The sequence below is a fragment of the Schistocerca gregaria genome, chromosome 4 (genome assembly GCF_023897955.1).
Source record: "Schistocerca gregaria isolate iqSchGreg1 chromosome 4, iqSchGreg1.2, whole genome shotgun sequence".
Classification (NCBI taxonomy): Eukaryota; Metazoa; Arthropoda; class Insecta; order Orthoptera; family Acrididae; genus Schistocerca; species Schistocerca gregaria.
The window spans coordinates 512,783,524-512,807,987 of NC_064923.1; the positions used below are offsets into that span (position 1 = coordinate 512,783,524).

At 41.1% G+C, this 24,464-nt stretch overlaps 1 protein-coding gene across 3 annotated transcripts in view; it reads right to left on the bottom strand.

Moving 5' to 3' along the window:
* The window catches only part of LOC126266904 (UDP-glycosyltransferase UGT5-like), a 70,056-nt gene that overhangs the window by 25,064 nt on the left and 20,528 nt on the right, over positions 1 to 24,464 (bottom strand). For all 3 annotated transcript variants that reach the window (XM_049971580.1, XM_049971581.1, XM_049971579.1), the window contains exons 2-3: positions 17,002 to 17,150; positions 16,082 to 16,924 (exon numbers count right to left, since the gene is read on the bottom strand). In XM_049971580.1, coding sequence (XP_049827537.1) covers positions 16,082 to 16,924 — 843 coding nt within the window. In that variant the 5' untranslated portion in view covers positions 17,002 to 17,150. The remainder of the gene's footprint in view (positions 1 to 16,081; positions 16,925 to 17,001; positions 17,151 to 24,464) is intronic.

Genomic DNA, 24,464 nt, shown 5'->3' on the forward strand with positions numbered 1-24,464 from the left:
TAAGTGCAAAGGCTAGGTGTTTAAATCCGGAAAAACTTAAACACGCCAAAGCTATTATTCAGGAACTTTTAGATAGTAAAACTATTTGCCCTTCTTCTAGAAGTTGCTCATCACCCATTTATTTGGTGCCCTAGAAAGATGGCACTTTCCACCTCTGTGGTGACTCTTAGGCGCTTAACACCAGAACAATTCTAGATAATTATCCCATCCCAAATATTTAAGACTTTGCTTCCCAACTGCAAGGGGCACAAATTTTCAGTGTAATCAACTGCAACAAGGTGTACTACCAACCGCCAGTGGCACTGGAGGATGTTGAAAGAACTGCTATCACCATCCCATTCAGGTTGTTCGAGTATTTGTTTATGCCATTTGGCCTTAAAAATGCTGCACAGACGTGGTAACGGTTCATCAACTCATTGGTTGGAAAACTTGACTTTGCATATGCCTACCTGGACAACTTGTTAATTTTTTCTTCCTCCCTTGAGCAGCATGAACTGCATTTAAATACAGTGTTCCAACAATTAAAAGCAAACGGTGCCACAGTGAACAATGCTAAGTCACAACTCCGCCGCACTAGTGTCACTTTTCCGGGCCACAGGGCTTCTGCCAACGGCAACCGCCCCCTACCCAAACGGGTCAAGGCCATTAGTACGGTGCCTTTGCCCAAAAATTTTCAGGGCCTCCACTGCTTCCTTGCAACGGTAAATTACTACCGCAAACACATCCCCCTCGCTGCCGACATACGAGCTCCACTGATGGGTGCTCTTATAGGAAAAAAACACTTCAGGGTCTCGGGCAGTTACATGGATTCCAGATATGTGTTGCACATTTGATAACCTAAAGACAGCCTTACAGACGGCCGTTACGCTTGCTCACCCCATTCCTGATGCTCCCATCTCACTTACTACAGACGTGTGTGATACAGCAGTGGGAGCCGTACTTCAGCAACCTGCGTGTTGTGTTGTACAGCTGCTCAGATTTTTCTCACACAAACTGTCTGCTTCCCAACATAAATGGGCGATCTTCGACCGGAAACTGTTTGCTATTTACACTGCTATCAAATATTTCCAAGACGATATCAAAGGTCGCCATCTCGTGGTATTTACCGACCATGAACCATTGATATATAATTTCAATAACCCAGGCAAGGACTCATTCCCAAGACGTTTTTGGCACATGGACCTCATATGTCACTTTATGGATGACATACGTTATGTCAGAGGGGCAGACAATGACGTCGCCGATTTTCTATCTCGTGTGTCGGTTTTATCTTCACAACTGGACCTCAGTGAACTCCCTAAATTGCAGACAGAGGATACTGAACTTGCCGCATTGCACTCCGATGTTAAAACAGGACTCTTCCTGGTTTTTCATCACCCATCTGGTGCGACATTTCAACAGAACGCATATGTCTGATGATTCCTACACCTCTCTGCTGGGCCATTATTAATAGTATCCACAAGTTGGCACACCCTGGCATTTGCACCAGCACACATCTGGTATCTGAACATTTCATTTGGCCCGGGGTGATAAAACAATGTCGCAGTTGGGCGTGAGCATGTGTGGCTTCTCAGCGCACATAAGTAGGAAGTAGGACGTCATGCACAGGCCCCCATTGGTACGTTCGATGTGGCAAAAAGAGGATTACAGCACTTACACATCGATATCATTGGGCCCTTACCCCCCTCGGGCCCCTTCCATTACATACTGTCTGCAATTGACTGGTTTACCCGCTGGATAGAGGTAATTCTTCGCACTACTATCACAGCCGATGCAGTGGCCCGAGCCCTTTTATTAATGTGGATCTCGCACTTCGGCTGCCCAGTTTCTATCACCACTGACCAGGATCGCCAGTTCGAGTCCACCCTCTTCTGACAGCTTTGTGAACTCAGTGGGGTGAAATGATTTAGGACTACAGTATACCACCCCTAGAGCAATGGGCTTGTTGAACGCTGGCACCGAATGCTTAAAACTTCCCTGATGTGCCACGGAAGTGAGTGGGCCGACGCCTCACCATGGGTAATGTTTGGCATTCGGACCGCATACAAAGATGACCTTGGTGCATCCCTGGCAGAAGTACTGTACGGAGAACCCCTCACACTCCCAGCAGAGCTAGTCGAGCCTTCACTTCCTCCAGATCAAATCTGCGACTCGACATTTGTCGGGCATGTCAAGGAGCTAACTGCTAACATTTGCGTGCCTCCTCCTCGACTGCACTTGTTCCCTCCCATATTTCTGCATAAGGACTTGGTGTCGTGCACTCCTATCATGGTGTGCGATGACAGTCCGACCAGCACTCAGACCTCCATACTTGGGCCCGCACTGAGTCATATCGCGGCGTACCAACATGTTCGAAGGGCTCATTTACGGCACACCTCAAACGGTATCTGTCTGCCGCCTCAAACTGGTGTGGTCTCTGGGAGAACTGCCCGATACCCCACCCAGTCAGCCCCGACCCCCTGATACACCGACCTTGCATGAGGCATCTACTGACAGTCTGCGGATGAGTGATGCCCATTCCCACACGTGTGATGTTACCCATTTCGTCATGTGACAGTGCTACAGGTGCATATGACATTTCCATACAGAGTGATGCATGTGATGACTCCCCATCCTACAGGCAGCCTCTTGCCTCTCCCCTGTTAGGATTCAGTGACATATCAGGGGCCAGCCCCGGAAAATGTGAGGTTGCCAACAATGACTCGTGTGGAGATTCTGTCAGCCCGTATATGGAAGTGGTAGTGAATGTGAACACAGATTTTATTTGCAGCTCTAAAGTGTTTTTTTTTTTTTTTGTTATGCAGCCAAATAATGTGTGTATCTTCTACAAATGAGCCAGCTCCCCCAATGACAACTTAACACAAATTCATCTTCTCCAGGCTGTCTCATTGCCTGTTGGTACTGACCCAGCAATGGTAAAAGTACTATGTACCACAACAGGTATTCAGGTCCACTACCCTGGCTCCTCAAAACCCCTCCCTGGATCCCACGACAACTGTACGAGGATTCAGCCAGTCAGACAGGACCATCCGGCCCCCTTGCTGGCTCGAGTACTTCAGTTACTAATGTAATGTAAGGTATGGTTCCAGTTTAAACACTCTCCCCCCCTCCCACCTTATGTTTTTTGCTCCACACTCTAGAGAGGAGGGGGGAGGGGGTGATGTGGAGACTATCGACCAAGTCGCGTGTAATATCTTTGTTTTGGGAAGCTCTTTGCGGTAGTCTGTGGTCACGCAAGAAAGTGTACACACATGCACAGAGAATTAAGAAGGTATATAACTGTATATGTGTGCTTCTGAGTAATAAAATAGTGCTTATTACATGTGTTATAGTGTGAATCACTGGATTCAGCAGTCCTACAACACTAAAACCCTTAAGTTCCTTTATGATTTACTGTCAGGTGCAGAAGGCACAGTGTAAAACTTATGGAGCTCCAATAATAATAATAAAATAATTAGTGAACTTTAACTTGAATTCAGGTGTTCATAGCAAACCCTGCCGACTGAGTGTGGTGCAAATACAATATTTCTTTTGAAAGGCAAGTAAACTTAAATTTATTTACTGAAAGGGGTAAACTGTGGCTTATTCACTTCTAATTATGATCTTGAATAGTGGATAGTTGAGTACATGATACAGAATTTGCTAGGAGAGTAATCCTGTGTGTTTTGGAACAATAAATCAACTCACTGAACACTTATTTCATTTCAAATTACCTTCACCTACCGAAGAGTGGTAAGATAATACTGAGCCAGAAAGGTAAAGACAGCACAACCCCTTCTGTGAGCAGTGAGATGTCTACTCTTGCACCTAATGGGCGCATCTAGAACACCTACTGGGGCATTGCTGATAATAATAGGCTTACCACAGGGCCAGCAGTAAGGAAGGGAGATGCAAATACTGGCTCAAGTGAAGGGAAAATATGGTAAATTAAAGGAGATACTGGATTCAAGGAAATGAAGGCATGGATTGACAGAGAGTGGCAAGAAATCTGGGACAGGGCAGAACAGGGAGGTGAACCTAACATTTGCTTTCTAATGTAAAAGAAAGATTAAGAATGTCATAATTCCTTGCAAGCAAGAAAGCTATAACTGTTGGGAGACGGTCCATATCTCACCTACTTACTGAAAAAATACACCACAGAATGTGGAGCAATCAGTACGTGGATCACGTCCCTGGTACAGTGTCATTAGACAAGCTATTACAGACCAGGAAAAGAACATGTTTGGCAATACAGTAACCCACAACACAATAAGAAATGGGGAGTTTTGGCATAAGATGAACTTTCTGACAGCTAAAGTATCTGCTTATAAACTGCAAACCTACAAGGGCAAGAGTGAACCAAGAAGAGGCCACACATCATGGCAAAGAGAGACACCATGGCAGAACATCCACCTACAACACCCTTCTGGAGATGAGCCTCAGTAATGACTAGGACGGAATTCCTGGGACCCTGACAGCCATCTTGCAAATCTCTTCATCTTGGCTGACACTTGTAGCACAGTCCCTATGAATGCTGAGTTGTGCCTCAGTGCTCCAGGGGCTAACTATTCAGACTATGAGGAAATCTGGTTTCATTCTGATGCCAGTACAGCAGTGTAACGTAATGCTCTGTAGTATATTCTTGTGTAGTATAGTCTAGTCTGAAATTACAAAATTTGTGATGTAGCAATATAGCATAGTACAGCAGATCAACATCATGTGTCCTCTGGATTCTGGATGAACATGTATCCGTCTGCCAGATGCACAAAGGTTAGTTATAGATTTTTAAAATTATTTATATTTTGTTTTTAAATAGATATTTTACTAATTTTTTCCCTTAAACATCACAATGCTTAGGCATATTAACTCATCTGAAGTTATATTAAAATATTAACTGTTATTTTCATATATTCTAATTCCTGTGCAACATTTGGTCTGTTCTTGTATCTAGGTAACAGGCTAAAAGAAAATAGCAAATAAACAAACAAATAAATAAATAGTACTATTGGCGGCAGCAGCAGCAGCTATTGTGTCCAGCCTGAAGGCTGCTTTGATGAAGCACACCATTCTAGTCTGATCTCTGTTTACAACTTCCATTCCCCTCCTCCTTTCCCACTATTAACTAATTGACTATTTCTTGGTGCCTCTTGATGTGCCTTAGCAGTCCTGTCTTTTACTCAAATTGTACCACACATTTTTTTTTTCTGCCCAATTCACTTCAGTACCACTTCATCAATTATTGAATATACCCATCAAATATTCAGCATTCTTGTACTGAATCACATTTGGAAAGCTTCTGTTCTCTCCCTGACACTGCTGATTACACGAATCCAGCAGGTAGAATGCGGGTGGGGGGGTTGTGTTGTATGGAGTGTGTGAGAAGAGAAAAAAAGTGGTGAGTGGGGAGGGAGGGTTGGGTAATGATGGATGATGGCATGGAGGGAGGCAGCAGGTGGATGAGATAGGAATATGGGAGGGACAGGCGGAAGATGAATAGTACATCAATGTGACACACTCCCACAAAAACCAGTTAGTTTGTGCAGCGATGTGCAGTGTTGTGAGGGAGTGGATTTGGAGGGAGCAACATAATAGAGGAAAGGGAAACTGTGGCGAAGATGGTGTGAGTGCAGGGGTTACAGTCCACAGCACAGTCTTGGGTACCCTCCCATGCTAATCTGTTAACAAGTCATCTACAGGAAGTCTTCATGGCCTCCAAAAATTCCAAGTCCCTCACCCGGTTCAGGTTCATTATCCAGATGCAGGGTCTAGACACTCTAGTCTCATATCTTCAATGCCTCAATTCTTTCTCACCCACTTGCTTCACCTGGTCCTCCTCAGTCCAATGTGCCCTTTTCCTTGACATTGACTTCCAGCTCTCTGATGGATCCATCCACATTTATATCCACATCAAGCCCACTAACAATCAACAGTACCTGCAATCTGACCGTTGTCATCCTTTGCACATCACAAAAATCACTCTCATATAGTGTGGTCACCCGTCTCCAATATGGGGTGACCATACTTGCCCAATATGCTGAAGGTGTCATTAAGGCTTTCACAGATAGGAACTATTCCCCAAACCTAGTCCAGAAACAGACAACAGCCTTGCCACAGTGGATACACTGGTTCCCATCAGATCACCGAAGTTAAGCGCTGTCAGGTGTGGCCAGCACTTGGATGGGTACCATCCGGGCCGCCATGCGCTGTTGCCATTTTTCGGGGTGCACTCAGCCTCGTGATGCCAACTGAGGAGCTACTCGACTGAATAGTAGCGGCTCCGGTCAAAGAAGACCATCATAACGACTGGGAGAGCTGTGGGCTGACCACACACCCCTCCTATCTGCATCCTCAACTGAGGATGACAAGGTGGTTGGATGGTCCCGATGGGCCACTTGTGGCCTTAAGACAGAGTGCTACATAGTCCACAAACAGATTTACCATGCCATTTCCTCAAATGCCCTAACCCTCCCACTGCCTCCAACAATCAGCTGCAAAGTAATAACTTCCTCATCATCCAATATAATCCTGGACTTAGGCAACTGAACTATATTCTTTGCCAGGGCTTAAACCATCTACCATCGTAACAAACAATGAGGGACATCCTCCCTGCAGTCCTTGCCATGTTACCTAAAGAGGTATTCTGCTAACCAAATAATCTACAAAATATCCTAGTCCAACCCCATGCTGCATCTACTCCCAACGTCCTGAAACATGGGTTGTATCCCTGAAGAAGCTACAGATGCAAGACCTGTCCATTTCACCAGCCAGCAGAACCTACTCTTGTCCAGTGACAGGCTTATCCTACCTCAACAAAGGCAGGGTCACCTGTGAAAATAGCCACACCATATACAGACCCTGCTGCAATTGCTGCACAGGATTTTATGTGGGAATGACCACCAATCAACTGTCCACCAAAATGAATGGCCACAGTACCTGTAGCCAGAAGCAGAAATGACCAACCAGTGGATGGAACACACTGCTGAGCCTAACATACTCAGTTTCACAAGCTGATTCACAGCTTGCACTATCTGGACCCTTTTCCGCAGCAACAGCTTTTCTGAAACATCTTCAAACTCGTCTTTCATTCCTGAATCCTCCTGGGCTCAATCTCCAATAACCTCCTGCACTCACGCCCTCTTCACCACCACCTCCCATTTCTCTATTCTGTCACTCCCTGCTAATTCTCTCACTTACATCACCGTCAACAAATCCTGCATGAACTAACAGATTCCGGTGCCTCTGCGTCACGTTCCTATCCCACACACCTGCTGTCTCTCCCTCCTTGTATACTTGTTACTTCATTCAGAGCCATCAGCCACCCTCCCCCACTTCTTCCTCATACTCCCCACTTCACTCTCTCCCCACCCATTTCATCCCCCCCCCCCCCCCCCCCTCCCAAGTCTGTCTACAGAAAAAGTACCCTGGCAATGTGTAGTGAGCTGGCACAGTGTAGTTGTACAGGTGTGTGTGTGTGTGTGTGTGTGTGTGTGTGTGTGCACTTGTTCTTGTGCTTGTGCACTGATTTACACTCATGCTCATAAATCAAGGATAATGCTGATACATGGTGAAACAATGCTCTGGTGTGCGGTTTGCGGCTTTAAATCACCTTGGGGTATGACCACGCAGTGGATTTGACCTGCGGTTGTTGCATGGTGGCACTGGCAGCAGTCCACATATGTAGAGGTGTGTTGGTGCATGTCAGAGTAAGTGTGCAGACGTTTTCAGACATGCTAATGGTGACTGTGTGTTGAAAATGGCTCAAAGAACACATATTGATGACGTTGTGATGGGTAGAATACTAGGGCGACTGGAGGCTGGTCAAACACAGCAGGTCGCAGCACAGGCCCTCTGTGTGCCACAAAGTGTGATCTCACGATTATGGCAACGATTCCAGCAGACAGGAAACGTGTCCAGGTGCTACAGTACGGGATGTCCACAGTGTTCAACACCACAAGAATACCAATATCTCACCATCAGTCACGGAGTACTACAGATAGCATTGCTCAGGACTTCACTGCAGCCACTGGAACAGTTGTCTCCAGATACACAGTCTACAGATGACTGAACAGACATGGTTTATTTAGCTGGGGACCTGCAATGTGTATTCCACTGGCCCCTGGTCACAGGAGAGCCTGTAAAGCCTGGTGTCAAGAACACAATACATGGTCATTCGAACAGTGGGCCCAGGTTCTGTTCACGGACAAGTCCAGGTACAGTCTGAACAGGGATTCTCACCGGGTTTTCATCTGGCGTGAACCAGGAACCAGACAGTAACTCCTTAATGTTCTTGAAAGGGACCTGTATGGAGGCTGTGGTTTGATGGTGTGGGGTGGCATTATGATTGGTGCACGTACACCCCTGCATGTCTATGACAGAGGAACTGTAACAGGTCACCAGTAGGTCTGCCTTTTCAGGGGTGTAGTGGGTCCCACGTTCCTGCTGATGGATGATAACACATGACCCCACCGAGCTGCCATCCTAGAGGAGTACCTTGAAACAGATGATACCAGGCAAATGGAGCGGCCTGCCTGGTCTCCAGACCTAAACTCTATTAAGCACATCTGGGATGCTCTTGGTCGACGTATCGCTGCACATCTTCTAACCCCTATGACACTTCAGGAACCTCGACAGGCACTGGTGCAAGAATGGGAAGCTATACCCCAGCAGCTGCTTGACCACCTGATCCAGAGTATGTCAACCCATTGTGCGGCCTGTGTATGTGTGCATGGTGATCATATTCCATATTGATGTCAGGGTACATGCACAGGAAACAGTGGGGTTTCGTGGGACATGTGTTTCGGGACAGTTTTCTCAACTTATCACCAATGCTGTGGACTTACAGATCTGTGTCATGAGTGTTCCCTAGTGCTCATGCTATTAGCACCAGTTTTATGTAGTGCCACATTGTGTGGCACCATATTCTGCAATTATCCTTAATTTATGTGAGCATGAGTGTACATGTACCTTTGGTCAAGAAAGGATTTGTCTCAAAGCTGACAAAGTTTTGTCTCTTGCCACTTCGGCTTACTGCTAAATAGGTTGTTTGAAATAATGCAAAGCAACAAAACCATCAAAAGTACTACCATATTTTACAGACTATAGGACACACTTTTTTCTTTGAAAATTTTCCTCCATAATTAGGGTCCATCTTATTGAAATTAATACAAAAATATCCAGTGATTGATTTAAAATTTCCACCGGTCTTAAAAATTGTCACATATCCGACGACATGGAAAACCTCTCCCTATCAGGCAACACTGGATTCAACGGGCAGCAGCAGTGTACCAATGCAGAGAACATGAATTGCGTGGATTCACAAGCTTGCTAACACTGTCTGCTTCCCATCCCACCATCACACACTGAGAACACTGACTAGCATATGATGCATCATTGTTGTCTACAGTGCCATGAACTTGAATTGGAAGTGATTTGTATTATCAGTAATAGTACAATATTTTTGTTAACAGTCAGTTTCATAATAGAAAAACCAAAGGTATGTGAGCTATAAATTGAAAGTAGTAGCACATTCAGAAAAACATGGAAACAAAGCAGCTGAGTGGCATTTTGACCCTCCACCAACAGAAAGAACCATTTGCAATTGGTGGGCTAGTAAAGATGAATTAAAAAAAAAAATGAGGAAGACTAAATGTGCAAATAGAGAATTGAATGCAAAATGGCCAAAACTAGAAGATGACATATTGAAATGGATTCAAGGACATCATCAAAAGTCATTGGAATTAATGCAAAAATGATTCAAATACACCCTCATTAGTGTTACAATGGAACTTAGAAGACGTTATCAAGGATGGAGTTGGTTGGCGCTACAGGTTTATGAAGCATCAGGGACTTAGCATGGGGGAAAAAAAAAAAAAAAAAAAAACAGCAAATGCCATAAGCACATAAAGACAAAATATTATCTTTCCATCATCTTATTATTCAACACTGAAAGAAAACCATTGTGGAACTAAGCCAAAAAGTGACTACGGACAAAACTCTTCTAGATTAGATTAGATTAGATTAATACTTGTTCCATAGATCATGAATACGACACTTCGTAATGATGTGGAACGTGTCAGGTTAACAAAAGATGTCTGTACAAGAAATTACATTACACAAAATATTGCATGACACTAATGATTAAGTTTTTTTTTTTTTTTTTACTTAGTTTATATCTAAAAATTCAGCCAATGAGTAGAAGGAGTTGTCATCTAGAAATTCTTTTAATTTATTTTTAAATGTTAGATGGCTATCTGTCAGGCTTTTGATGCTGTTTGGTAGGTGCCCAAAGACTTTTGTGGCAGCATAATTTACCCCTTTCTGTGCCAAAGTCAGATTTGATTTTCTGGGTAACAGAACTATTGCCATGAAACACGCTAAAAGTGTATGTATAAAAGTGGACATGAAAAAATACACTAAAATGTTTCCCTTTCATGTTGTACTGATGGTACTAAACTTAATCCAATGATAATTTTCAAGCACAAAACAATGCCTAAATCATCGGAAATATTGTTGTATTGTTGTTCATGTACATGACAAGAGTTGGATGGACAAGGGTGGTATAAAATTAGGGATTAACAGAGGGTGGGAGAGAAGGACAGGTGCTTTATTGAAGAAGAGTTCTCTTCTTGTGCTAGATAAATCTAGTAGCCATTTGAAAATTTCTGTGAAAGAGAAATTGAGACTGGGAAATACAGAGTTTGCTGTTATTCTGGGAGGACTTACTTCACAATTGCAAACTCTTGATGTCTCAATAAATAAACCATTTAAATTGTATATAAAAGAGAAATGGAACAAATGGATGATGGATGAAACCCAACATGAATTCATACTGGAGGGAGATTTAAAAATGAACTACAATCAACAAGTGTGTCAGTTGATAAAACAGTTGTGGTCTAGAATGAGACAAGACATTATTGTTAAATCTTTCAAGAAGTGTGGCATAAGTAACACTCTTGATGGCAGTGAAGACCATCTTATAGATGAAGAGGAAAATGATGACGACAACAAGGAGGAGGAGGAAGAGGAGGAGGAAGAAGAAGAAGAAGAAGAAGATAGTACAAATAATGATTTTCAGGGATTTTAAAAGTCAGTTCAGCTTTATAAACTAAGATTTTTTTGCCTGGCTTTGCGATCTAATAATAAAACTGTTAAAAATGTTATTGAAAATGCTTAAAAATGATGGTGTGTGATACTGTCCACAGTATCTTATGCCCCATAAAATATGATAGATAAAGTACACACCCAAGTGGGCTAGTGGATAAAGGGATACATTGGGTACAGGTAAGAAGCATATTTATTACATAAATGGCGACACTGTATTAACAAAATATTTAATATATCACTGAATTACCTAGTCAGCTAGGAATCTATAAGAAGTATAAGCTTTTAAAAGCTACATTAAACATAGTTACATCAATGAAGTAAAAACACAATACAAAATTTACAAGTACATACAAATAGGTTAACAAAAGGTCATGCAGATCACAGAGGTACGGGATACAATGTCAATAACCCAACAGGAATAAGAGACAAAGTACTACAATGTAATGTCCAAACACTTGTAGAAACAATCGGTTCTTTGAACACCAGCACATATACTTAAAAAGCCACACAGTAACAAAATGAAGTAACATCATGATCAAAGCTGACAAATTAAAATTAAATAAACATAAAATTACTGACATACTTGTTTAAAAAGCAACTAAACCATAGTGAAAAAGACTGTGTTAGTTGGTAATGAGGATCACCCTGTGGCTAAACATGCCTTGGTGCACAGCCAGCACATCTTGGCACAGTGTTACACTGTCCGGGTCATCTGTATACTTCCCACTACACCAACCTGTCAGAACTCCGGAGATGGGAACTTGCCCTTCAGTATATCCTCTCTTCTCGTTATCCGCCAGGCCTCAACCTCTACTAATTTCAAGTTGCCGCCGCTCATACCTCACCTGTCTTTCAACAACATCTTTGCCTCTGTACTTCCTCCTCGACTGACATCTCTGCCCAAACTCTTTGCCTTTACAAATGTCTGCTTGTGTCTGTGTATGTGCGGATGGATATATGTGTGTGTGTGTGTGTGTGTGTGTGTGTGTGTGTGTGTGTGTGTGTGTGCGCGCGAGTGTATACCTGTCCTTTTTTCCCCCTAAGGTAAGTCATTCCGTTCCTGGGATTGGAATGACTCCTTACCCTCTCCCTTAAAACCCACATCCTTTCGTCTTTTCCTCTCCTTCCCTCTTTCCTGATGAAGCAATGGTTTGTTGCGAAAGCTTGAATTTTGTGTGTATGTTTGTGTTTGGTTGTGTGTCTATCAACCTGCCAGCACTTTTGTTTGGTAAGTCACATCATCTTTGTTTTTAGATATATTTTTCCCATGTGGAATGTTTCCCTCTATTATATTCATATTAATAATGTTTAATGTTACTTGTAAAAGCATTATACTGCTTGTGGATTCCTTGTTTACTAGTTAATTCAGTGATGTAATAAATATTTTGTCAGTGCAGTAGCACCGTTCTGTGTAATAAAGATGCTTCTTCTCCATTCCTGATGTCTCGCTTTATCCACTAGCCCACTTGGGTTGTGTATTTTATCTAGTACATAGTGTGTTGCTTTAGATAATTTGGTTTTTACATGATTTTTGAATTGTGATTGGTTTGTTACTGCCGCAATATGCAGCACCCCCTTTTTACCTCTCCTGTTATCCTTTCTCTCCCTAATGAACTACGTGAAGCTTAATGCACTTTTGTGTATATAATTTTGAATTATTGTATTTAGTTTGAATCACTGTATTGCAATTTTGAATTATTTTATTTAGTTTTACGTATACGTCTTTCTTCCTATTTCTTACAAATTTTCAATAGTATTGTATTATCAAGTTGTTCATTTATTTTTGCGCACACTAGTGATGCCACAGTATCCATACAGCAATGCCACCTGGTGGCATATTTTGATACCTTGGTTTTGAAACACAAATGGTGAGGAAGCATACATCACATTATACTTTGTATGGAGGAAAATTTTTCTTTGGTATAATTATTTTACCTTGTATATTTTATAATGCTTTCAGTACCTTTACACTGAAGGACTTTGTAAGTTATGCTTTGGCTTAAGACATTGCATTTCATTTGCCACACATTCTGAAGATGGGCTATACCCAAAATGTGTCAGTATAAATTTTGGAGCAACAAATGACCAGTTTATTTCAACTGACCTATTCAACAGTGTCAGAAGTGCTTTCAAATGTTATATCATGGTTACAGGCTTCCTGAGTAGTTTTATGTTGTAACTTGTTTCCAGCCTTGTCTGTGTGACTGTTGACAACTCAGTGCCCCTACTATTCAGTGAGTTGTTACCTGTCTCCTGTAATATTTACATACATTTCTTTATGCATAAATTTGATTTTTTTCCTATATACAGAGTACCTTTTCCGAGCCTGCCACTATTTTAACTTTGCTCTTGGCCACAATTAGCCAGTGGCTGTTCATTTGGATACACAGTTGGCTGATGGTCATGCCCACATAAAAGGCTGTGGAAAAGTTACAGCAGAATTGGTTTTTGATAGGACTGCTTTCACAGGTGGCCTGGCACCTGATGGGGCACAATATGACTGCAACAGGAAGGTTTCCATCTGACACACAGGTATCGGCAGGATGCACCAGGGAAATGTGATAGGACTGTTTGTGTTTGTTATATACATTAATGATCTGAAGGATATGGTGAGCAGCAGCTTGTGACTTTTTGCTGATGATGTTGTAGTGTACGGGAAAGTGTTGTCTTTAAGTGACTGTAGGAGGATACAGAATGAATTAGATGGGATTTCTGTTTGGTGAGATGAATGCTAGCTTACTCTATATGAATAAAAATGTAAGTTAATGCAGGTGAGAAGGAAAAACAATCCTGTAATGTTTGAAAACAGTATCAGATGTGTACTGCTTGACACCGTCATGTTGACTAAATACTGTGCCTATAGTTGGGAAGGTAAATGGTCAACTTTGGTTAATTGGGAGAATTTTTGGAAAGTGTAGCTCATTTATAAAGGAGACCACATACAGAATTCTGAGTCCCATCTCTGAGTACTGCTTGAGTGTTTGGGATCACCATCAGGTCAGATTAAAGGAAAACATTGAAGCAACTTAGAGGCATGCCGCTAGATTTGCTGTTGTAGGTTCAATGTGCACATGAGTATTACAAAGATGCTCCCTGAACTCAGATAGGAATTCCTGCAGACAAGACAATGTTCTTTTTATGAAACACTATTGATAATGTTTAGAGAAACAGCTTTTGTGGTTGACTGCAGAATTATTCTACCACCGTCAATGTACATCTTGCAGGTGGACTAAAAAAAAAAGAATTAAAAAAAAAAAACCAGGTAAGAGGAATTAGGCTATGTAGAGGAATTATAGCATATAGACAGTTATTTTTGCATGTGAAATAGGGAAAGGAATGACTAGCAGAGGTAGAAGAGATGTAAATGTAGAATAGAATGTGCTGGGTGGTTGTGTAGAATAGGTATTGCACCTAGATCTTGACCTTCAGCATACTGGGCAAGTTAAGTGCTCATCATTGCAGATGCACCATCCACAAGTGGCCAACTGTATGGAAGCAAGATTTTTTTTTCCAGAAGGGACAGCAGCTATCAAAATGGTGGTATTATTGATGACTAGCAGACTTGATATGAACAGAGATCAACTTTCAGAAAGATGACTCTTTGCACTATGGAGGAGCAAATGAAGATGATAGCCGAGAACATTTTAAGACTGTGGAGCTGGGTCCATATCATTGAAAATGCACTAGATAACGAAGTTGTGATACTGGGTAGCTAGGAAGAGAGATGACACATAAACAGGTTGCCCTTCAATGATGACGTGAGCGTCCACGGCCATGGTACAGTTTTGTTTGTATATTTCTCACTTATAGGAGAAGCAATTACTGGTAAGAGTGTAGCTTGTTAGGTGTATAAGGAATGAGATGGTGGGTTTGGAGTCGATAAGACATCATAAAGGTAGCGGGTCATAGGTGGTGATATGGGAAATGTGGTGTCAATGGTGAAAAAAAATGAACCCAAGTGGTAATGAGGTGACATGGTAGAGAACCAAAGAAGAAAGTGGTTTGTGTCTTTGATACAGAAAGTTAGGCTGTGGGTAATGGGTTGGAAGTATTTCTAATGATCTGAGAAGGTGCTGAAGCTTGTGCTGGACTTCTGGGATGGGATTAGTGCAGCAGGATTTGAAGCTGGAAGGGAGACAGTTGGCATACAACTCCTGTCAGGTAATTACTGTGGTTCATCATCTCAGTGGTGGAGCTTTTGCCTGCAGGGAGAGTGATCAAATTAGGTGTGCCTTAATGTTCTGGGTGATTTCTTTCCTTCACAAAGAGACCTATGTTTTTGGGAGGGATTTGAGAAAGAACGATAAGGCCAGATTGAAGGTAAGAAATTTCTGGAAGGTAACCAAGGGTACACTGGACGGGAATAGGAAACAGTCACACTTGGACAGAGGAATGAACTGGGAGACACAAGGTTCCATATTGGATTTTGGATAGTTTTGGTCAGAGATGTTATAGTCAAAAAGTGTTTCCACTATAGGGATCGGGAGAAGGTGAGTAGGTCTTTGACCAGTTTTGCTTTATTGAATGTCAGCCCTATGTATAGGACCAACATTTTTGAGATTGAGGTTTTTGGCAGACAATAACTCTTATGAATTAGGTACAAGTAATTGTAACATCACCTAAAACAGGGTCATAGACAGACAGTGCAGGTACTAAGGAGGAATGGAAGAATACTGTTTGCTACACCTGTTTTAGTAATATTCCCATTCTCACCCCCCCCCCCCCCCCCTCTCCTGCCCTCTCAGTTTCAATAAGATTTCTCTTTTCCCTTGCAACATTCTCACCAACAATTTCCGTTGTGAATTTTTGCTCAGAAATAAATTTATGGTTTCCAAATATCATCAGGTGTTTGATTATGAGTACTTCAGTTAGTCCTCCAAAATTTGTTATTGGTGTAACTCCATTATTTTAACACTTTGATTAATACTTACTTTAGCAAGTATTGCTACACTACTACACAAAAATATTCAGAATTTCTCATTAGTTAAAAAATACCCACCTGTGGAAGTTTCTTGACTTTTGGCAAGTGCATTCCAGCAACTTCAATTATACTTGGTACATATGGTCTTGGAGAATTTATAACAGGATGTGTATTGATGAGCAGCAGACTGGTGTTGTATGCTATGCTACTAAGCCTTGGAATGGATAAACCAAAATGGTACCAAGCCACTAATTCTGAAGGTATGTCATACATAATGTAAAATACTGCCTTTGTCCATAAATACATTATAGTGTTTGAAACTCTCTCAAAAAAGTTCATATGATTTGTAAGTGGCAGAAACATATTTGCAACATATGCTGGACTGTCAGGATTTCCAAAGCGATCAAGAGACGTTGGAACAGGGACACAGGAGCTTAATGCAATATGGGGAGCGCCAAACTTGTGTACAAAGGGCAGCACACAGTCAGAGTTGAAAAGCTCTGTAACAATGAGATCAAACTTCTCATCAGATTTCATAAGTTCTTGCATTGGTTTAGAGCCAAGAACTCCTGCACATTGGACAACACCTCCCAACCCAAAGAAAAACGCAGTGATATAAGCCTTTAGAGGCAACAGTGTAAAAAATGGTGGAATAGCATTTGTGGCAAAATCTTGATGCCTAGAGTCAACCAAACTCACATCTGTGTAATTAGGGGGTGGATCTTTCAGTGGGAAGTGGCTGTATACGACAACATCATGTCCTACTGCAGTGAGGTAACGCAAGTAAGGTTCAAATGCCATGAAATGACTTTTACCAATGTGTGGCAGTAGAACAAGTACTCTGCCAGTTTTTACTTCATCTGGTGACCATATTACCAGTAGAAGAAACACAAGAAGGTGAGATGACCATCTATCACACATCTGAAATAGATAAAGAAAACACTGTAAACATGAAACAATATTTTACCTGGTAGTTGTATTTAAAATCAATTGCTTACTTTCTCAGTGATTGTATCCTTTTCTCTTCCACAGAGCTAATTTTTTTTTTGCAAACTGAAGTGCCTAATCAATCATTACTTTTTCTTCCAGCATTGGAAATGTGCCAGCTTAAGTTTGAGGTCAATGTAATAACATAATATGATTAATCCTGAAAGAAACACCATTTTAAATTACTTAAAAGAACAGGTACATGCTCTCCATTACAGTATATGCAATAAATATGAGAGTAAACTAGTAATTTAATCAACATCTTGCTAAAAATATCTCGCAAAAAGAATTTTATGATTTTATATTGTCACAGAAATCAGACTAGCTAACAAATTTAAATTTTTGGGGTATGAAATTCACAAACTGAAAGTTTTTGTTTGTGTATGTTACAGATGATATGAAGAATACAGAACAATAATAGCTGTTTAAGGACAGGAAGAAATGTTTATGGTTAAATGCCCCACTGTTGATGATGTCATTAGAGATTGAGCACAAGTTCAAATTTTAAAAATATCAGGAAGGAAATCAGCTGTGCCCTTTGAATCTATCCCCACATACACGATAAGTACTTCATGGAAATAATGAAAAACCTAAATGTGTTGGCAACAAGGGGTTTCGACTCACAAGCCCCGCCATAACATTAAAGGAAAGGTGTAGTGTTTTACATGATTTATTCAGATCAAACATTATACTCAGTTTCAAACTAATTACTGAACACAGTATGGGAAGTAACCCCATGGACATTGTTATACCACTGGTTCAGCAGTTTCATATATACAAGGTGTATGAGAAAAGTAATGAGATTGACATCACTGTGAGCAATCTGGCAAAACTATGTTGCTCAGCTTGTGTAGTCTGGTGTGTTCATCCCTTCCAGGTGCTTATTCCAAGTTCCAGCTCTGCACAGCCATCACGTGATTTTTGAGAGTGCCATCATTAGTGAAGTTGTGTTTTTGTTATGAGTACAAAAATGGAGCAGCAGAATTTAGAGCAAAATTATGCCATCAAGTTTTGTTTCAAATTTAGGGACACTGTGAGTGTGACATTTGAGAGTTGAAAGAGGCCTGTGGGGAACATTCCTTATAAAAACCACAAGTTTTCTGCTGGCAAAAATCATTTCTGGAAGGCTGAGAACAGGTTGAAGATGAATCTCACTCTGGAAGATTTTCAACCTCAGAAACTGACAAAAAAATCAACACATATGTGCATGCTCTTGTGAGACCAGACCAATTTTTACTAATAAGAATGATGGATGACCTGTTACACACTTTCACTGTTCATCTAATTTTGACCAAAGTTTTGCACATGTGAAACACTTGTGCCAAAATTGTGTCGAAAAACCTCACAGCTGAGTAGAAGGACAATCGAGTAAATGTGTGTGTTGATTTTTTTGAGAGGATTTCAATTATTATGATTGGTTCAGTTGTGTGATCACAGGTGATGAACCCTGGATTTTTCAAGTATGATCCTGAGACAAAGTGAGGAGTGGCACACAGAGATATCTCTTCAACCAAAAAAAGCTTGAATGAGTAAATTGAACATCAAAACAGCACTGACTTGCTTTTTTTGACAGTAGGGGTATGATGCATGAAGACTTTGTCCCTATAGGACACACTGTCAACCAAGTGTTTTACAATGATGTCCTTGAAAGGCTCAGTCTGCAGCTCGTGGTCTAGTGGCTTCCATTACTGCCTCTGGATCACGGGGTCCTGGGTTTGTTTCCCAACTGGGTTGGGGATTTTCTCTGCCCAGGAACCGGGTATTTGTGGTGTCCTCTTCATTACATCATCACCACCATCACCATCACCATCATTTGTGACAATGGTTAAATTGGACTGAGTAAAGAAATTGGACTGTGCAAAAAATTGGGACTCTGTATGGGCGCTGATGAGCGCACAGTTCAGCGCTCAACAAAAACAAACATCCTCACCATCATCATCATCATCATTGAAAGGCTCAGGAAAATGGTTAATTGAGTGAGATTGGACACTAAAGTTAAGAGGATGCTGCATCTTGAAAATACCCTACACCACACAGCCTCTTCCATCACAGAAGTTTTGGTCTCAAAAGGCATCCCTGCTGTTCCACAGCCCCCCTATTCATCTGGTCTGAGTCCTTTTACCTTTTCCCAAAATTGAACAGTGCCTTACAATATGTCATTTTGGCCCTCCGGAGATCATTCAAAAGAATGTGACCGACATGTTAAAGGCCCTACCAGTTGAAGCCTTTCAGTGCTACTGCCAACACAGGAATGATGACTCTGGTGGTTTACAGCTGCTGAAGGACCCAATATTGTCGTATGAAAAAAATAAAAAACTTTGGTAGATAAAAAATCAGTCTGATTATTTTCCTCACACACCTGATAAAACAAAAAGTGGGGATGTCAAGCACGTACCTAGTTGATCAAGGATGGATGGAATTGAGGTAGAACACACTCAGATGATTTTCCAGTGATATAATCTTGGACCTTTGCCACACATCGAGTTTTCATGGGGCCTTTGACAACATCTACAATTTGAAGTCTTGAATCACATACTTTTGCCACAGTCAACAAAGAAATGTTGTGGAAGGGATGTTGTGGAAGGGATGTTGTGGAAGGGGTCAGAAGGCAAATTAATTAGATGATGTTTGTGACTAAAGAAGTATTTATTGAAACAGTAAAAAAGTGTTGTTCAAGTGCTGTAATACACTGAAATTTTAAAATACCATAGAGATACTCTGTACAGTAAACGAAAACTGTGATGCAAGGAAATTAAACCACTCATCTACATTTACATCTACATGGCTACTCTGCAGTTCGTTAAACCAGCTTCACAATAATTCTGTGTTATTCCACTCTCAAACATAGTGCAGAAAAAACTAACACCTATATCTTTCTGTGTAAGCTCTGATTTCCCTTATTTTATTATAATGATCATTTCTTCCTATGTATGTTCACATCGACAAAATATTTTCGCATTCAGAGGGGAAAGCTGGTGACTGAAATTTTGTGAAATGATGCCACTGCAATAAGAAATGTCCTTGTTTTAATTATGTACACCCTAAATCCTGTATCATGTCCATGACTCTCTCTCTCCTATTTCTTGATAATACAAAACATGCTGCCTGTTGAACTTTCTTGATGTACGCTGTTAATCTTACCTGGTAAGGATCCCATACTGCACAGCAGTACTCCAAAAGAGGACAGACAAGTGTACTGTAGGCAGTCTCTTTAGTAGAGATGTTGCACCTTTTAAGTGTTCTGCCAATAAAATGAAGTCTTCGCCTTCCCCACAATATTTCCTATGTGTTCTTTCCAATTTAAGTTGTTTGTAATTGTAATTCCTATGTATTTCGTTGAATTATGGCCTTTAAATTTGATAGATTTATTGTATAACCAAAGTTTAATGAATTCCTTTTAGCACTCATGTGGATGACCTCACACTTTTTATTATTCAGGGTCAGTTGCCAATTTTCACATCATACAGATATTTTATCTAAATCATTTTGCAATTGTTTTGGTTTTCTGATGACTTTATTAGATGATAAACAACAGTATCATCTGCAAACAACCTAAAACAGCTGATCACATTTCTCTTAAATCGTTTATGCAGATAAGGAACAACAGAGGCCCTACAACACTACCTTGGGAAGTGCCAGAAATCACTTCTGTTTAATCTATTACTTTTCATCAGTTACTGTGACCTCTCTGACAGCAAATCACAAATCCAGGTGCATAACTGATATGATATTCCATAAGCACACAATCTGATTACAACCTGCTTGTGAGGTATGGTGTCAAATGCCTTCTGGAAATTTGGAAATAAGGAATCAATTTGAAATCCTTTGTCGATAGCACCCAAAACTTCGTGTTTCACAAGAATGATGTTCTCAAATCCTTGTTGACTATGTGTTTGTAGATTGATGCTTTTGAGGTAATTTGTAGTGACCAAACACAATACACATTCCAAAATCCTGCAGCATATCAATGTTAATGATATGGGCCTGTAATTCAGTGGATAACTCCTACTGTCTTTCTTGAATATTGGTGTGACCTGTGCAACTTTCCAGTCTTTGGGTACGGATCTCTTGTCGAGCGAGTGATCATATATGATTGTGTCAGCATACTCTGAAAGGAAATAGTTGGTATACAATCAGGACCAGAAGACTTGCTCTTCTACGTGATTTAAGTTGCTTCACTACTCCGAGTATATCTACTTCTAAGTTACTCATGTTGGCAGCTGTTCTTGACTCGAATTCTGGATTATTTACTTTGTCTTCTTTGGTAAACAAATTTCAGAAAGTTACATTTAGTAACTCTGCTTTATCAGCACTGTCGTTGATAGTATTTCCATTACTATCATGCAGAGAAGGCACTGATTGTGTTTTGCCACTAGGATACTTAACACACAACCAGAATCTCTTTGGATTTTTTGCCAAGTTTCGAGACAAAGTTTTGTTGTGCAAACTATTATAAGCATCTCACACTGAAGTTCACACTAAATTTAAAGCTTACATAAAAGATTGCCAATCTTGGAGGTTTTGTGTTCATTTGAATTTGACATGCTTTTTCTGTTGTTTCTGTCACAGTATTCTGCCCATGTTTTGTGAACCATGGAGGATTAGCTCTGTCATTTGTTAATTTATTTGGTACAAATCTCTCAGTTGCTGTTGATGCTATTTCTTTGAATTCAAGCAACATCTGGTGTATACTTACACTGTTAATTTGGAAGGAGTTGATGTTTGGTTTGTGGGGCATCCTACTGTGTGGTCATCAGAGCCCATACAAAGTCCCAATTTTTACACAGTCCAATCTAGCCACAGTCATGAATAATGATGATGATGATGATGATGACGATGATGATGAAATGATGAGGATAACACATACCCAGTCCCCGGGCAGAGAAAATCCCCAACCCAGCCGAGAATCGAACCCGGGACCCCGCGATCTAGAGGCAGCAATGCTAGCCACTAGACCATGAGTTACGAGCAATTTGGAAGGAGTGGAGACTGTCTCTGATAAAGGTGTCATGCAAATTTTTATCTGCTTTTTTGAATATGTTTATTTTTGATAGATTTGCAAGTTACAGTATTCAGTCTCGCTAAGACAAGCCTGCATTCCCTAATCCATGTATCCATTTACATGCTCATTGTTAGCTTAGAATTATTTATTGTTAAGAGATCAATAGTGTTTTCACAGCTGTCTACTGTTCAAGTGGTCTCATGAAGTAGTTGCTCGAAATAATCTTCAGAGAATGCATTTAGCACAATTTCCGATGATGTTTTATGCGAACCTCCGGATTTTAACATGTATTTTTGCCAACATAGGGTAAATTGAAGTCAGCACCAACTATAATTGTATGAGTCAGGTACATGTTTGAAATTAGACTTAGGTTTTCTTTGAACTTTTCAGCAATTGCATTATTTGATTTGGCAAGTCAGTAAAAGGATCGAATTATTATTTTATTCCAGGTGTCATGAATAATGACCTCTATCCATATTAACTCACAGGAACTATCTACTTCAGTTTTCTTACAACATAAACTACTTCTAACAGCATCAAACATGACACCGCTAACTGTACGTAGCCCACCCTTTATGAATTCAATTAGGTCCTTCACAAAAATTTCGACTTATTTCCAGCTTTGGCCAGCTTTCAGTGTCTAGAGCATGAGTGCTTCCTACTAGTGCTTGCTGTTCTGGTACTTTCTCAACACAGTTATGACAATTTAAAATTGTTATACTGATGGCTTCTAGATCTAGGTTCTTTCTGTGTTCAACCAGCACCTTTCGAGACTTAAGTCCTGTCTGTGTTTCCCCAAGGCTCTCTGACCTAAAAGACCACAATTTTCACACCAAACAGATCCATGTAACCACCTCCTGCTTGTAATGAACTCCTGACCCATGTAGCAAAACCCAAAACCCCACCACCCTATGGCACAAGTCAAGGAATCTGCACCCTATAAGGTCGCACAACCATCTGAGCCTCTGATTTTGACCCTTCATTTGGCTCTGTACCAGACATCTGCAATTGGTAATAATAATAGTAATGATAATGATAATAATAATACTCATCTTGAGGTCGAAGCTCTTTTGGCTGTGTTTGCTTTAACAATAGATATGTTTTTGGATGAGGTTCGCCTTTAGCACAACACAACTTTGTTTTTTTTATCCCAAAACATGTTTCACTTCAGTTGCAGCATCATCAGTGGGCTTTTATTTTATGGCTGTTAAACATAAAGAATGTTCTTTGCTGAAACTTCCTGGCAGATTAAAACTGTGTGCCCGACCGAGACTCGAACTCGGGACCTTTGCCTTTCGTGGGCAAGGGCTCTACCATCTGAGCTACCGAAGCACGACTCACGACCGGTACTCACAGCTTTACTTCTGCCAGTATCCGTCTCCTACCTTCCAAACTTTACAGAAGCTCTCCTGCGAACCTTGCAGAACTAGCACTCCTGAAAGAAAGGATATTGCGGAGACATGGCTTAGCCACAGCCTGTGTCAGGGGAGTCAAATTATAAAATAATGAACATTAAACACACGCAATAAAGGCATAAACTGAAAAAAAAGGGGGCAGTCATTGGGTCACAGACCGAGAAGACTGTAAAAGAAGTCCCAGCCACAACCAACCTGCCCCTGCTCCAAGACTAAAGTAGAACCTTATATCTGGAAAGAAAAGCTACTTTCACAGAGGAAACTGAGGACCAGTTCAACATGCTGTGGATCCTCTGCTAATATTATATTTAAGGAATCGGGAAGACTATACTTAACATGAAGGGCTGTCAGAAGGTGACAGTCCACCAATAGTGAGATATCGTCAGTCTGGCTCATCAATCACATTGTGGGGGGTGAGTCATTACATAGGAGAAAACAATGGGTGAGCCGGGTATGACCAATGCATAAACAGCATAAAACAGTGGACTCCACCTGAGAGGAGTGGAAGGAAGAGTGCCAAACTGCAGTAGACTCCTTGATTGTGTGGCGTTTATTACTATGAACAGTAGTGCTCCAGATGGTATTCCTCTTTTGGGCAAAGAGAGATTTGACACAGATCCGCATATCCACAGCTGAAATCATGAAAGTATATGGGGGTAAGTATCTGCTTCTCAAGCCAAATGGTCAGCCAGTTCATTCCCTGGGATGCCCACATCACTTGGGACCCAGAGAAAGATGACTGAACAGGTAGCATACACAAGGGCAGAGAGAAGATCATGGATAGAGTTCAAAGGGTGACGAGAATAGCATCGGTCGATAGCCTGCAGGCTGCTCATGGAGTCTGAACAAATAAAAACACTGTGGAGGGAAGACTGAGAAACAAAAAGGAGGGCCCTGGGAATGGCTGCTCTGCTGTGAACACATTACATGATCTCAGCAGTAAATGGTGTTCGAAGCCAGTAGGAGACATGAAAGTATAACCCACCTTATTAATTGTCTTAGAACCATCAGTGTAAAAGATGGTGGCCCTCTGGAACTCTGCAAGGACGACCCATAC